We start from the raw sequence: 13958 nt of genomic DNA on the forward strand, positions 1-13958 counted from the left end.
ACTACAGTGATGGATTTGACACCCATCAAATAAATTATGCTAGAATTTGGTAATGGGATAAAGTTTTTTTTGTTGCTGTCACATGTCGATGCTGGAGAAAGGGACACTGAAGTGCACACAATGCTGTTACACATCCGCATATCTTTATATTTTGTTTCTAAGAAACATGACATTCTTCTTTCTTTTGTTGTGTGTGTAGTCTTGAGCAATAGTTCTCCAGACTTTCTGAAGGTCTTCGGGCATTTGCTGCTTTTTTGCTCATTCTCAGCACAGTCTGACTTATGAGTAATTCAAGCATACCTCAGGGATGAAACTGAAAGAAGGAAGGTGAAGAAGTGGCAGGCCTAAGTAAGTAAGACCTCTGCAGCAGGCGAACAGTCTGAAAGTCATGTTATTAAGATATCCAGAAAAGACTGAAGCAGTGTGTGATCTTGACAGAGAGAATGTAACAAAAGGCAGCCAACATTTGAAGGAGCTTTGACTCTCCTTCAAAACTACCTAAGGCAATTATAAGAAAGTCAATACCAAATATTGACTTTCAAGCTTGTAAGAATTGTGCAGACTCGGTTGTTGCAGTACTGTATTTCAATGTATGTTAGCATGTTTCAATAAATCACTGCACCCGTTTCCTTGTAAAATATAGAGCAGTGAGGGGTGGCTCAAGACTTTTGCACATTGTCGTATTAAGAGACAGAGACCGTGTCAGCATGTGAACCTACAGAGTGAACAGGGATTCAGCTGTGTTTATAAAACGTTTCCTTCACCTCCCATTGGATTAAATTAAGGAAATTTTAAAAAAGAACTATGACAGTGCTTTTATGCTAATCTAACTTAATAATTCTTCATTTCAATAATGAGTAATGTCGTTACTAACCTTTCCAACTAAAAAATGCAATTCTTACACACTGAAGGACGACAGGGTTCATTCAGGTGCACATGAAGGTTTATTGCGCTGAAGGACAGCAAAGGAATTCAGTGTTACTGGCGGCTTCCATTGTAATAACTGGACTGCATTACTTTTGTAGCATTACGTGTAATGGCCCTGTGTTAATCAGCCCTTAACACACAGAGAAAATGACCAGTAAACAATTGACAACATAACATGTACTGGCTGGTCTATTTCCTATGACTTTAACTGAAACCAGCTAACAGTTTCCTTTTACATTACTGATGGAACAACACGGTTACAGAGATTAATGCAGGAGGCTAACATGACTTAGCTAGCACACAAACGTTACTAGCGTTACTTTTGTGAAGGATTATTTTGCCTGTTACCCGTTTGGCTGAGCCAACACTGCCACCTACTGGCGGAACTAAATGTCGCCCTAACATCACATCAGGTGGGAGCAAATGAGCTTTTCGCTCTGTGTTATGATGCAAACACATCTGAGACTTGTTCTTAATGCTCAAAATACTCAGGGTGCCACACATTTACTTAGGGAAGTGGAGTGATGGAGACTTGGCCATAACTTGGCCTCAACGAGACAATTTTAGGTCTCACTGTACAACTCTTCTTTTATGCTAAACACATTAACCCCTTAAAGCCGGCATAACTATTTTTAAATCCCTGTAGAACCGGAACCACGTAAGCTAGCACAATAAATTTTTTTGCATATGAAACCGGAGGAGTTGTACTTACATCTTATGCCATCAGCTTGTCCTAAGTCACGTTTTCCTTCCACATATGGCTTTGCAAAAACTGCATAAAAAGCACTTGCAGCAGCAAAAACATAATTTTTCAGAAACATGCTTTGCCGATCCGATCAGCTGTTCATAACACTCCCTATGTTGGACACTTCCTATGTTGGACATCCGCCATTACCTGCCCTAAACCGGAAGTGAGGTCATTTCGAGGAATTTTTTTTTTACCTTCGGGGCCTTATAAGCCTATACTGGTGTTTTTAAAAGTCATGTTTGATTTCATGCTTTTCTAAATAGTTTCTGGGATGCTTGGAACTCAAATTGCACTGCTGGAAATAGTTCATTTTTATGCACTTGTTTTGTTATGTTTTTTTGCAAAATTGCATTATAATATTTATTTTTGTTTTTCCTGCAGGACATAAAAATTGGTGTATCTCAAAAATAAAACTATGAAGACGCTCAAAATACATTTCCTGTTGTTGGAAACTATTTTGTACAACTTTTTTGTACAGTTTTGAGGGATAAACTTCTGAAATTTCTCTAACTAGAAATTTATGTAAAAAACAAAACAAAAATGAGTTTATTGCACTTTTTTTGCAATTTATGTAGTTATTATGGACTTAATGCATACATATTATTAATATTTGGGCTATAACGGTTGTATTGATGTATAACAACTTTAAATGCTCTCAAAAATGGCACTACAGCATGTAAAAATATAAAGATAAGCTCTGGCGGACTTGGTTCTATGGTAGGTCTTAAAGGGTTAATCCAGCAACCCACTGCACACATGTTGTCACAGTCTTGCAGACTTACAGACAAAAATACCACTATTCATGCTTTGAATTAAAATCACCAGTTAACTTAACAAGTATGTTATAGACTGATGGGTGAAGCTAGAGAACATGTAAACACATAGGAAGAAGATGGTTTTTAACCCAGAACCTTCTTGCTGTGAGGCAGTAGTACTAACCACTCCATCACTGTTTGTTTGTTTTTTATGTGTCCAACAAATCCGTTTTGGTTCTTACAGATACTCGTTGGACTTGTTGTGACTTTGTATTTACAACCAAATCTCCACCAACTGTGAAAGCGTGGATCTGTCACTGTCTTCACACCACAAATGGGATTTTTCTTACATGCATATCTGCTGAGAAAACAGATTAATGAGAAAGTAGTCTCTTTTTATTAAAAACATACAGTAAGTAGCCTTGGGAGTTGCTGCGAGCTCATAGAGGGAGTATTTTCTCGATTAAATATAAACTGCAATTGTCTAGTTAGGTATGTAGTTAGGTTGTTTCCATCGTTTTTATGATTAAAGATCCTTGACTGGGTATGTGATGCACTTATGTATACTGGAGCTTAATTGATAAAGCAGCATGCATGCTGTCTGTTCCAAGGCTTTTCAGGTGCTGAAACCCAGTTTGTTTGTGTGTTTTTAAAATGAATTCATGTGTCCGTGTGCATGCATGTCTATGTGTGTGTGTGTGTGTGTGTGTGTGTGTGTGTGTGTGTGTGTGTGTGTGTGTGTGTTTTCTGCTGTCAGCCGTGTGTTTGCATGTGTTTGATCTGGTGTTGCTGGTGGGAGGAGTATGGTTATATGACTCAGTCTAATAAATAGTTCCACATATCCTGGCATTAGTCACTTAAAGAAAAGCCACGGGATTCATCTCCTTGTCTTTTCTCCCCATTGGCTCATAATGGTAACCGTATGACTGAGTCGGCCCACACAGTCTACAGGTTTTTAAATTACCATTCAGCCAAACCTTCACTTAGTCACAACTGTATCGGTAGACTGTGTTGGCAAATGATGTGGGCCATTTCCAGGGCTAAAAGGATCAAAGTGAATTGGGGTTTGCATTATGTTGCTTTAAAGAAAATGGCAAATAAATGATCCAGAGCTCAGTAGCTACAGCTGAAAACCTTGCAGAATAAACTGACATTTCATAATGCTGAGTTTGTGTGTGTGTGTGTATTCATGAGCATTTGTGTCCTTGTGTTTGTGCGTGGGCGCCATCTGCTGGTCACATTTAACAGCACTTCATACAACAGCAGTGTTTTTGTTCATGAGCTCATTGCAGTGACCTCTTGCACTCCCTCCTGAGTTAAATCAGTACTTTGGCAGGCAGCCCCTCAAACTCAAGAGCCCTTCTCCGTCCTTACTTTAATGCATCATTAAAATGGATGCAGAGGCAAAGAGACATTATGGCAGTGGGGATAATTGTGGCTGGATTTTCTGTGAAGGTATTAATCCCATTTAGATGCATTACGGTGCAGTCACAAAAACAGTAACTGTAGGTTTAAGTATTACTCACATACTTTAACTCCAGCCCTCGTGGCACTGTAGCTTAAATAGCTCAAAGGTTTGCTGTCATAGTCGCTCCATCTGTGCAGGTCTCGTGTTTTTATAATGAAACAGATGAAAAGAAAGAAAGAAAAACCCTTTCCACAAAACCCCAGAAACTAATAGTGTTGCATAAAGACTTTGTGGTTCCACTGTTTGATTGACAAGCAATCTGTGATGATTGCAGTGCAGAACCAGCACAGCACTGAACACTTTACATTTGAATAGAGAATCAAAAGTTTTGCTTAATTTGAACTGTTTAACTACTGGGTAAAGCTCCTAATAATGTTTGAGATTCTTCATGTGATTTGCAGTTCCCTTTTCTTGATCTGTTTTTTAATGTGTGGACTGTAAATCTAGAAAGACGTGTACTGATCAGTGATAAATATGGCAACGATCCCTGACTGCCTGAATGCGAACCTGTCATTTAGATGTTTAATAGATTGGGGCCGAGTATTAACTTAAGCACGACTAAAGCACATGCAGCATGTATTTACAGGATGCTCGTTATCGAGGGGAATGTTTAGGCACAAGCAGTACAGTTCAGTTTTGTTTTGGGCAGCGGAGGGTTGGGTCACTGGCTGTCTGGGGGTCAGAGATGAAACTCGAGCTGATCTCTGTTTTTCCATCACCCCTCAGCCCCAGTGGGAAACGCTACTCAGTCAAGATACCAGTAAAAGTTTAAGTGACATTTCCAGGATTCTCGTTATCTTTTATCTCAAGCAGGCTCTGCTTTTAGACACAGTGTCGCCCCCACCCACCCCCACTACCCCACCCCAGCGACCATCATAGTGAAAATCTACCCAGACTGTGGCCTCTTGACACTGCACAGCTCTGGCATGTGTCTACACAGTCAGAGCTGTAATCACTGTCTAATATTTCTGTACTGATGAGTTGAGGAAGGAAGCCGACGTAAAACGGTTCACTCCTCTGTGAAGTGTGTGCAGGACGCAGCTAGTTCACCCGAGGTACGAGCTAACAACGTTATAATTCAGGCCTGGCCATATTTAGGCAGAGCTCAGTGCTATGTAAACAGAGCTTACTGCCGAGGGGAGGGCACACTCCTGCACTCGTGTCCACGTCCGTCAACAGGGCTTTTAGGTGGCTCCGTAGAGAAAAGCCATGAAGCCGTAGCGCAAAAGTGGCTGTGAAGCACTTAGAGCCAACTACGAGCGGCTCCGAATCTGAGCTGCATCATCACAAGACGCGCTTGAGAGCCGTTTACCTAATTCACTTGATAAATGCTGCTGTGCTGAGATGGATGACTTGGACTCCCTGTCAGGGGTTAGAAGGTCGCACCAGAGAGCAGCGTAAGAGGAACATTTTGTTAAACTCCTACACGACAGCATGAGTGAAGCCCTATTGGAAAGCTCAGGGGAGGCTGGCTCTTTCCCACTCAGCAGTCCTCAACCCATCAAGCTGAAGCCGCAGTCACCATCCGGCTCGCCTTATGAATCTCCCAGGATGTCCCCCGGTGACTCTCCTCGGAACTCCCCCCGCCACTCGCCGTTGCTGTTCCGCAAGCTCCTCATGAACCGTAACATTGCTCTGCAACGCCGCTTCACCTTGGCGTACACACCCAGGTAGAGTCAATGACATGGATCTAATTACTGTCGTTAGCTTATGTGGAAAGTTGTGTGTAAGGGGTGGCTCAGGAGGTAGAGTAGGTTGTCTACTAATCGATCCCTCGCCGCTTCAATCTGATACTGAAGCCCGGGTTGCTCCTGATGTGTTCATCGAAGTGTGGCTGTTAGGTAGAAAGCACTAAGACATAGTGGGGTGAATGGGTGAAGGAGTTCTTTATAGGTACAACTTTCAGCTGTACGTTGATAAGATAATCAGAAGGTTGGGATTCAGAGATCATCTTCTCTGAACTCTGCTGAACTCTAATAAACTATAGGCCCAGTGTTTGTTCAGCAGCTCTGAGGTAACATTGCAGAGGCTGCTTTTTCACGTCATCACGGTATGTGTCATGGGTTGGCAGTAGCAAAAAAGCCTCATTGTCTGATAAGAAGGTAACTGTGGGAAATCACAGTTTTGTTGACGTCGGGACCGGTGTCATCTCAAAGGACCTTATTGTTAAGGCAATGAAAGAGGGGGTTTTGTTTCGTGCCCAAGGTGTTCAGCAATCCTGGTGGAGCCAGAGATGAGAAAGGTTTCCTATACCACCAGGGTTTCTGTGTAGCAGAGACAAAGCTAAAGTCTGGAGGGATTCGGGGTGGCTCACCACAGTAAACACAAAGATGACGCTTAATGCTGCATCGTCACTTTGTCAGTCCTTGTGACTGAAAACAGGCAACCTGTGTCCTGCTTTTTGTTTTTACGTCAGAAAAGATGGAGCTGAGTAAATCTTGTTCAGGCTATGACAGAGCCTAAATGTTCAAAGTTTGATGGATGAAGCTGTTTAAATAACAGAGTGATCTATGAAGGCATTTGCTGATTTTTTTTTCCAAAGAGAACTCACTATGGTAGTTTAAGAAAAAAAAATAGCAGCAGTGCTGGGTAGTGACGTATTTAGATTTTCCACGGACGTAATCGTGACCAGTAGGTCAATTGAGGAAACTCTGAGAAAGCTGTGAAAATTACCCTGGAGTCTAAAGCCCTCATTTTTCTCTGATGTATGTAAACACTTCAGGAAAAAACTATTTTCGGGTCACGGAGATGCAAGTTTACAAGCGTAGAAGTGTTTTTTAGCATTAAAATCAGTTATATGTAGTAAATAACTGATGTTTTTATCTCTTTTGTAGAGCAGTCACAGTGTTGGAAAATGAGCAGAGTTTTAACAGGGGAAGGTCATTTTATACGACTTTCTTAACAAGGTTGTCTCTGCCGTCACCATCCTCATGTGGCTGCAGGCTTTTTGCAGCAATATTGGTGGTTTCTTCTTGTGGTTTTCATTTTCACCCTTGTTATTGTCAATTTTGCACACAAACGGCATCAGAGCTGCCTGGACATGACCACAGATTCCATACACACCTTTCTTAATTCATTCAATGGTGATAAATGCTGTCTTATGCTTGAGTTTAAAACATAGCATCAAAAAAAGCTGCAATTCACACACAAATATTTAAATTTGTAAAATATGCCATTGTTAAAGATAAATTTGCCAAATATAATATGTTGTGTAATGATCCCACGTTAGCGTTAAGATGCCAGATTATATAAAGCAACTAACCTTTAAGTTGTCATGGTACTAAAAATCATAATCGTGCTCTCAATAAATACACATTTCACCAATCAGTTTAATTATAGAGGCTGCAAACTGATGTCATACTGAAGAGAAAGCTCCCACACGCAGTCACGAACCATTTAGTCGAAAGTTAAACTGTCTTTATCAGATAAACATGAAACCTGGGTGCTTTTGCCCCCCCCCCCCCCCGTGGCAGCCCTTCCCGCTCTCCAAACCCCCTGACTGTTTGCCTCCCTGGCAGCCTGCCTGTGACTGTGTAGAGGAAGCGACCTGTAAACTCGTTGCATGTACCTACGTCATCAATCGTGACATTTTACTGATGTCATTTGCCCGTGTAATGTTTAAACATCCTATTGTTTTATACTGTGAGCCTCCCCGCCACCCCACCCTGTCAGGTGTGCGAGTCTCAGTGCCAGCATAAATAAAATATGAACCACACCGAGCAGAAACTAAAACCCAAACAAGACTGCAAAAGAAGGATGAGGACAAAAGTGCAGCTTTAAGCCATTTAAAATTCAGAGTATTTCAATCAATTCCTTCTAGTTAAAATGCTTTGGAGGAAGTGGTGAGTTTAATTATTTGTCTAACCTTTTCCTTATCATTTTTTTTTTTGACAGATTAAAGGAAGGGTAGTTACAAGAAATAAGGATAACAAGAGTCACAGCAGGGTGGTTGTAATGACAAAAATAAGCCCACAGGCAATCAGGAAGACGACCTTTATTGCTTATTTAAATGTTTAACAGCATTGGAAAAATAGCATTAAGGACAGATATTCATTAGTATTATAAAGCCCATGCACTGTCAGGTACCTTTCAGTAGGATTTAAATGAGCCAGACCATTTTTACTGTTTCTTTGTCTTCATTACATCCTGTTTGGTTTATTTGATCTGTTTTAACTTATGAGCCTCTTTACATACATGCACTAACAACAAGATAAATGATCTATCAGCACAATGCCCTATTTTAGTTTGCAGTTCATGTAGTGCTTAGGGAAGTGGTTGTGGTGTGTTTGGTTGTTGCCGTGCAACAAGTGTCCGTCAGTCTGAAAGTGAATTGGCATGTCAGTATCTGCATGGGTTTTGCCCTGACAGCTCTCAAAGGCCAGTCCCCTCTGCTGTTAGCAGTGTGGAAATAAAGCCAGGAACGTGTGACTTATGCATCCATATATCTTATATATTTACACTGGCGTGCAATTTATATCACTTATCACTGCCATTGATAAGTTAGTCAGAAAACACACAACTGATGCTCAAAATTTTAGCCTGTTTCACAATGACTGCCAATGATGAAAAGGATCCTGCAGTCTGCATGCAAGATGTGCAACAAATTCCCCTGATCAATAACTTGAATTTTTTTATGTGACTCCATCAGTCTCTCAGATCATTGTGGAGGAACTGTGGTCTGCTCTTTTTTATACCTTTGCCTCAGGTATCTTTAAGGTCCTGCCACAGCATTTCAGTCAGCTTGCGTTCTGGACTTTGACCGGGCCATCGCATTACCTTCTTTTCTTTTTCAGCCATTCTGTTGTAAATTTGATGCTTTGCTTGGGATCATTGTCCATTACATGATGCAGGTTCGCCCAGCTTTAGCTGACAGATGGCCTCGTATTTAACTCTAGAAGACTTTTACTATACAGGAGAGTTCATCGTCAAGTCAATGACTGCAACATGTTCAGGTCCTGTGGCTACAAAAGCAGCCTAAATTGTCACCCCTCCACCACCATGCTTGACAGCTTTCTCCAAAGACTGCTCCAGAAGTCTTGTGGCAATTGTGAAAACCGAAACTGTGCTGCCTTGTTCTTTCTCCTGGCAACCTTTCCAAGCCATACTTCATTTAGTCCACTTTTTTTCTAATGGTGCTAATATGCTACCTGAGACCTATAGAGTCTGAGATTGTACTAATCTTCTGTCTGATTGCATTGTGCAGTCTGACCTTGGGGTGAATTTAATGGGACATCCACTCCTGCAAAAACGTTTGCATTTATGACGTCTTGACCCAGCATCGCTTACAATCAGTTGAATTTGTTTAGCAGCACCTGTTGAATCACGGGGTGTACTCGGTTTCCACAGCACTGCAAAGACTGGATTTCTCTATTTTTTTCATTCCATAAATCAAACAACTGATTGATTGAGCAAAAGCAATAACCTGCAGACGAATCTGTTAGGTGCGGCCCTTCTTTTATTGTCTTTGAATCTGAAACTTGCCGGTGATAAAAACTGCACAAGTTGAAACTCAGGGCTTTCTCCCTATGGTTAGTTTATCCACGTTTTTTTGCCGTAAATCCTAACATGTGTTTTGTCAGGCCCACCCAGCCCCCGTTGCCACCCTGCCCAGCACCAACTCTAACAATAACCTCTATAATTATGTAGCTGCAGGGCAACAGAAGGAGGGTATTGGGTCAGGCAGCATGTTGATCTCACGTGTCAACGAAGGCTGCGTCAAGCTAGCTCTGCCAGACACAAAAACACCCGCCAGCCACACAGTCGAGTCAGATCTCCCTTTAACAAGTTGGGACACACCGAAATGTTGTGCAGCCCTGTAACTCTCTAAATGTGGGAGCATTTTCTCTCTTTGAGGTTTTTCTTTGGAAAGCTGCAAGTGTGGCTCGAAACGCGACCAGTTTGTAACTTGAACTTCTTGACATTGGATATCCTGTACTAGACAGATTGGAGCTCGTGGTGGTCTGTCCTCAGCTCCCACAGCGACCTCGGGGGATTCCTCCAGTGTTTGCACTGCCAAAGGAAGAGGTCAAACCCTCACTGACGCTACCCTGCAGTGTCACTGCTCTCAGAAGTGGCTCAACCCTTCCCCTTTCCTGCGAATAGTGAGTGAGTGCCTGACAGAGAAGTAGAGAAACACTACTTTCAAAATTTTCAGACTTCTCTACAGGTCGCCTGTTTTCTCTCTGTTTTGGAGTTGTACTACTGAAAACCCCTTCAGGAATGCTGTCAGTGTCATGTCTGGGATTAGTTTGGGTATTTACAACAACAAATCAATGAGAATGGACAGACAACTGTGGAAAATCCTTCAATTCAGTTGAGTCTACAGTTACAACAGCTGCATGTGTGCTTCTTGCTTGTGGAGACTAATTGAATATCACACTCCTGTCTGCCTTGTTGGGGCTTGCCTGAAACCTCGGCGCAGAAACTCTGCAGCATTCCACGATTTCTCTTCCCGCATCCCGAGGAACAGAAGATTGGGCAGATCTGCTCTCTATCTGATCCTTTCCATTTTCTTTTTGCCTCTCACCTGGAATCTTCATGTTTTTTGGTTTATCGGCGCGCAAAACTTCATGGAGCCGATCCAGATACCCCCGGAGGTTTACGGGAGAAAAATAACTAAACTGTGAAGAACTGTTGTAAGAGGCTCAGATCAGATGTGCAGTTTATTTTCATTACAGCCCAAAGTGTCTCATATGAGTCAGGCGCTCGAGGGACAATGAACAAAGACCTCCGATTGACAAGGAAAGGAGGGCTGACTGGTTTTGGACACGGTCGGAGACACTCGTGCTTGGGGTATCTTCCTAAACTCTGCATCCTGCATCTCCTTGGCACTCGTATTCATGAGAGGGAGTGTTCAGATAGGTTGCTCAGCGAGATTGGCTCAGAGATCTGCACTTGTAGTGTCACTGCGACAGTAAGAAACATGGAAAATAGACTGTAGATAATAATTTTTTAAACAAACACACATCCCAGAGAAGGCTGTTGCAGATAAAGTAGGCACTCTGGCATGAGATCTCACTTTTTAAAAAAAAAAAAAAAACAGCAGCAGAGAGCTGGCGTGTAGCAGCTGATAAATATTCAAATGATTATACAATTTTGGTAATTGGAACTTAGATTTCATAGTACCAACTTCTTTGACAATGCCAATGCATTGTTTTTAAAGTTGTGATTTGGTGTTTTTTAAAATGCAATTATTTTGTATTTGCTTGCATTAAAACCAGCAGCTTTCAAGAGGAAGCAAGTTGCGTTTGTGGTAAGTTCCAGCCAACAGACTTCCTGTTTCTGCTGCAAGTCACGCACATTTTATTGCACGATGAAGTTGCTCAAATAGTCGACTGATTGTGTGCCCTCCGCTTCATGAATAACAAACTTTTCTCACTGATGTTTCCGAGCAGGAGGCAGATGTTTTGGACAGATGTGACGTTAGTTATTCCTGACGTCACAATGAGGAGCTGACTCTAATGATAATCCCTCACTGGCTTCTGTGCGTCTGCACGTCTCTTAAGTTATAAGCAAGTTTTCTGCACAAGTTCTCACTGCACACACGCCTTCTGTAGATCTTATTGTGCTGTGTTTGTGTGTATTCAAACTCGACTGCTCATGCCTGTTTTTGCCCTCCCTGCTGGTAAACTGAGGTGAAATCTGAGGGCCAAAGGTTTCTTCTTTTCTGCCAGTTCAGCAGTTCACTCAGTCGTGCACACCACATCTCAGCAAAACCACACCTTTACCTCCGTGACCATGATCTGTGAACTAGGAGTATTAATCCAGTTAAATCCTCCTAAACGTCTTTATATTTAATATTACTCCCAAAATTACTTTTAGTGGATTTGTTGGGGCTCCTTATTTTTGAATTACGACTGTTGTTCAGTTTTCTTAATTACAAAATAAGAGAAAATCTTTTTTTGGGAAATAGTTTCAGCTTCAAAGCTCTAAGTTGTGTGAAATGCTTTAATTTTTGTGTTTTAAGATGAGGGATATTGGAATATTTAGTACTTTGTGATTTGGCAGGTTGACAGAGAATATCAGTAACCAGTTACCCATTAGACCCAGTTTGTAACAAGTAAACTAATATTAGGACTGACTTTTGACCTAGTGCCGCCACAGTTGAGTCTAAGCAGGGCAGGGGAGATGTGGGGTGGGGGGTTGATACCACAATAACACACCAGGCCCTCAAAATAAACCCCCCGAGTCTAAATTTGTTCCCCCAGCCCCACCAGAGGCTGGCAGCAAATAACACGTGAATGTGACACGTGTTTGTCGTTCCTTGCGTGCACACAGCCATAGCCGCCAGTCACAAAATCCATACTGATTGTTCCACCAAAGAGTGTGTGAGGTCATCTTGGGCTACAGGGTGTGCGTTAAATCAGTTCTTGAAGTAGAGATGTGATATTTTTTTATTGCTGGGTTATTACTGATGATAGGCTCTGATGATTGTTTTGTTTTGTTTTTTAATAATTCACTTTTCACATCACGTACTGTTGATGTTTACCTCGCTATCCATCAGTACAAGGAGACTGTGATGCTGACTCTTTAAAATTATTGCAATTTCTACTCTCATTTGTGCTAACGAGTGCAGAGATCTGTTGCATTGTTTATATATGTGTGTTTGTGCGTGTGTGTGCGTGTGTGTGTGTGTCTGGCTTTCCTCCATTTAGTTTACTGGCAAACAGCAACCTCTGCTGGGCTGTCAGCTCAGCTTAGTCACAACTGTGGCTTTACAAAACTCCTGTTTGCACAATGTCCACATTTCATATTCATTCATCATCTTATTAACTTGCGCTGGACAAGTAAACATAAATGTTAAAAAACTAATGATAAGAGTTGGTATAGATAAGACTGTTGTGTGTGTTATAGGAGATACAGGACCTGAGTCCATCAAGAGGAGTGTGTGAACTGCTGAATAACCAAAGATGGTAGTAATAGGTCTATAAGTATGTTAAGCATTCATTATAAATGATGTGGTATGAATGCATTTGGAAAATACTGAATTAGAAAATAGTATTTTAAAGTTTGTGCGTGCACTTCACTGTGTCACCACAGATTTCTGCACAAGGTGGCGCAAGAATATCTGTGCTGCTGTCTTACTGTTCGCGTCTTTAACTGTAGAATAGACTCTCCCTGCTTTCCGATGCAGAGCGCACTAAAAGATCCTTAAAGGAGGAGTTAAACAAAACTTCATTGTACTGAAAAGTTCCTCAAACACTTTCTCACACTTTCAGACACACACGCTCATGACACTCTGCCCTCACAGCTCATTCTCATTAGCAGAGGTAATGTCATAGGAGCCTGCAGCCAGCTGGGCCGTGGAAGTCATTTGGCCAGTTGGATTTGGTTACACAGCGGCCTCACAAACACCTCATTCTCAGCAAATCTCCACGCTGGCATCTGTTTAGAGGTCCAACACAGGAACATTTCACAAGGACAGATGCCAGCATTGGAGGGGAGAAACAACAGGAGTTTTCATTTAGTTTAACTACAAATATTTAAATATGATACCAGAAATCACAGCATGCGGAACAAAATAAGTTTATTCTGTCTTTCCAGATATTACAAATGGCCTTTAAGACAGCGCTGGAAAAATGCAGGAGTAGGGAGGAATGAATTGTACCTCTGTGCTTTAGTTTTTCACCTTTTTGAAAATATTCTGCATTCTAGTAATGCCACTTTAGCTCTGTGAGGCCTTCCTTTTCAATTTAATCAACTCAACAAAACTATAAACTGGGAATCTGCATTCCGAGATAAACTGGAATGTGGGAAAATGAACAAGAAGCAATTGTGAAAATAAGACTTCCCAGAAAACACCAGGCACTCGCTGACGTTGTGTCCCTGACCGAAAATGGTCTGATGCCAAAAAGTGTAACCAGACGCCCAGAGGAGCTGCTGCTGTTCCAGGTAGACCGTCCTTTACAAACCAGGAAATATTTATCATATTATTGTTGCGGACTAAGCAGATGGATTAGTCTTTATTTTGCCAAACCCAACATCTGAACATCTGAATTTGTTGATATTGTGTGTGTGTGTGTGTGTGTGTGTGTGTGTGTGTGTGTGTGTGTGTGTGTGT

The 13958-nt window shown here is 41.7% G+C and overlaps 1 protein-coding gene across 6 annotated transcripts in view; it reads left to right on the forward strand.

Moving 5' to 3' along the window:
• The window catches only part of LOC102197099 (cAMP-specific 3',5'-cyclic phosphodiesterase 4D-like), a 105514-nt gene that overhangs the window by 52931 nt on the left and 38625 nt on the right, over positions 1 to 13958 (forward strand). For 2 of the 6 annotated variants that reach the window (XM_005730215.1, XM_005730218.1), the window contains exon 1: positions 5061 to 5568. The exons of 3 other annotated variants lie outside the window; for them this stretch is intronic. In XM_005730215.1, the coding sequence (XP_005730272.1) occupies positions 5333 to 5568 (236 nt within the window). In that variant the 5' untranslated portion in view covers positions 5061 to 5332. Of the gene's footprint in view, positions 1 to 5060; positions 5569 to 9952; positions 10691 to 13958 lie in introns of those variants that run through there. One more of the 6 variants, XM_005730222.1, reaches the window with a different exon arrangement.

Source organism: Pundamilia nyererei, unplaced genomic scaffold (assembly GCF_000239375.1).
Source record: "Pundamilia nyererei isolate P.nyererei 1_Seehausen unplaced genomic scaffold, PunNye1.0 scaffold00036, whole genome shotgun sequence".
Taxonomy (NCBI): Eukaryota; Metazoa; Chordata; class Actinopteri; order Cichliformes; family Cichlidae; genus Pundamilia; species Pundamilia nyererei.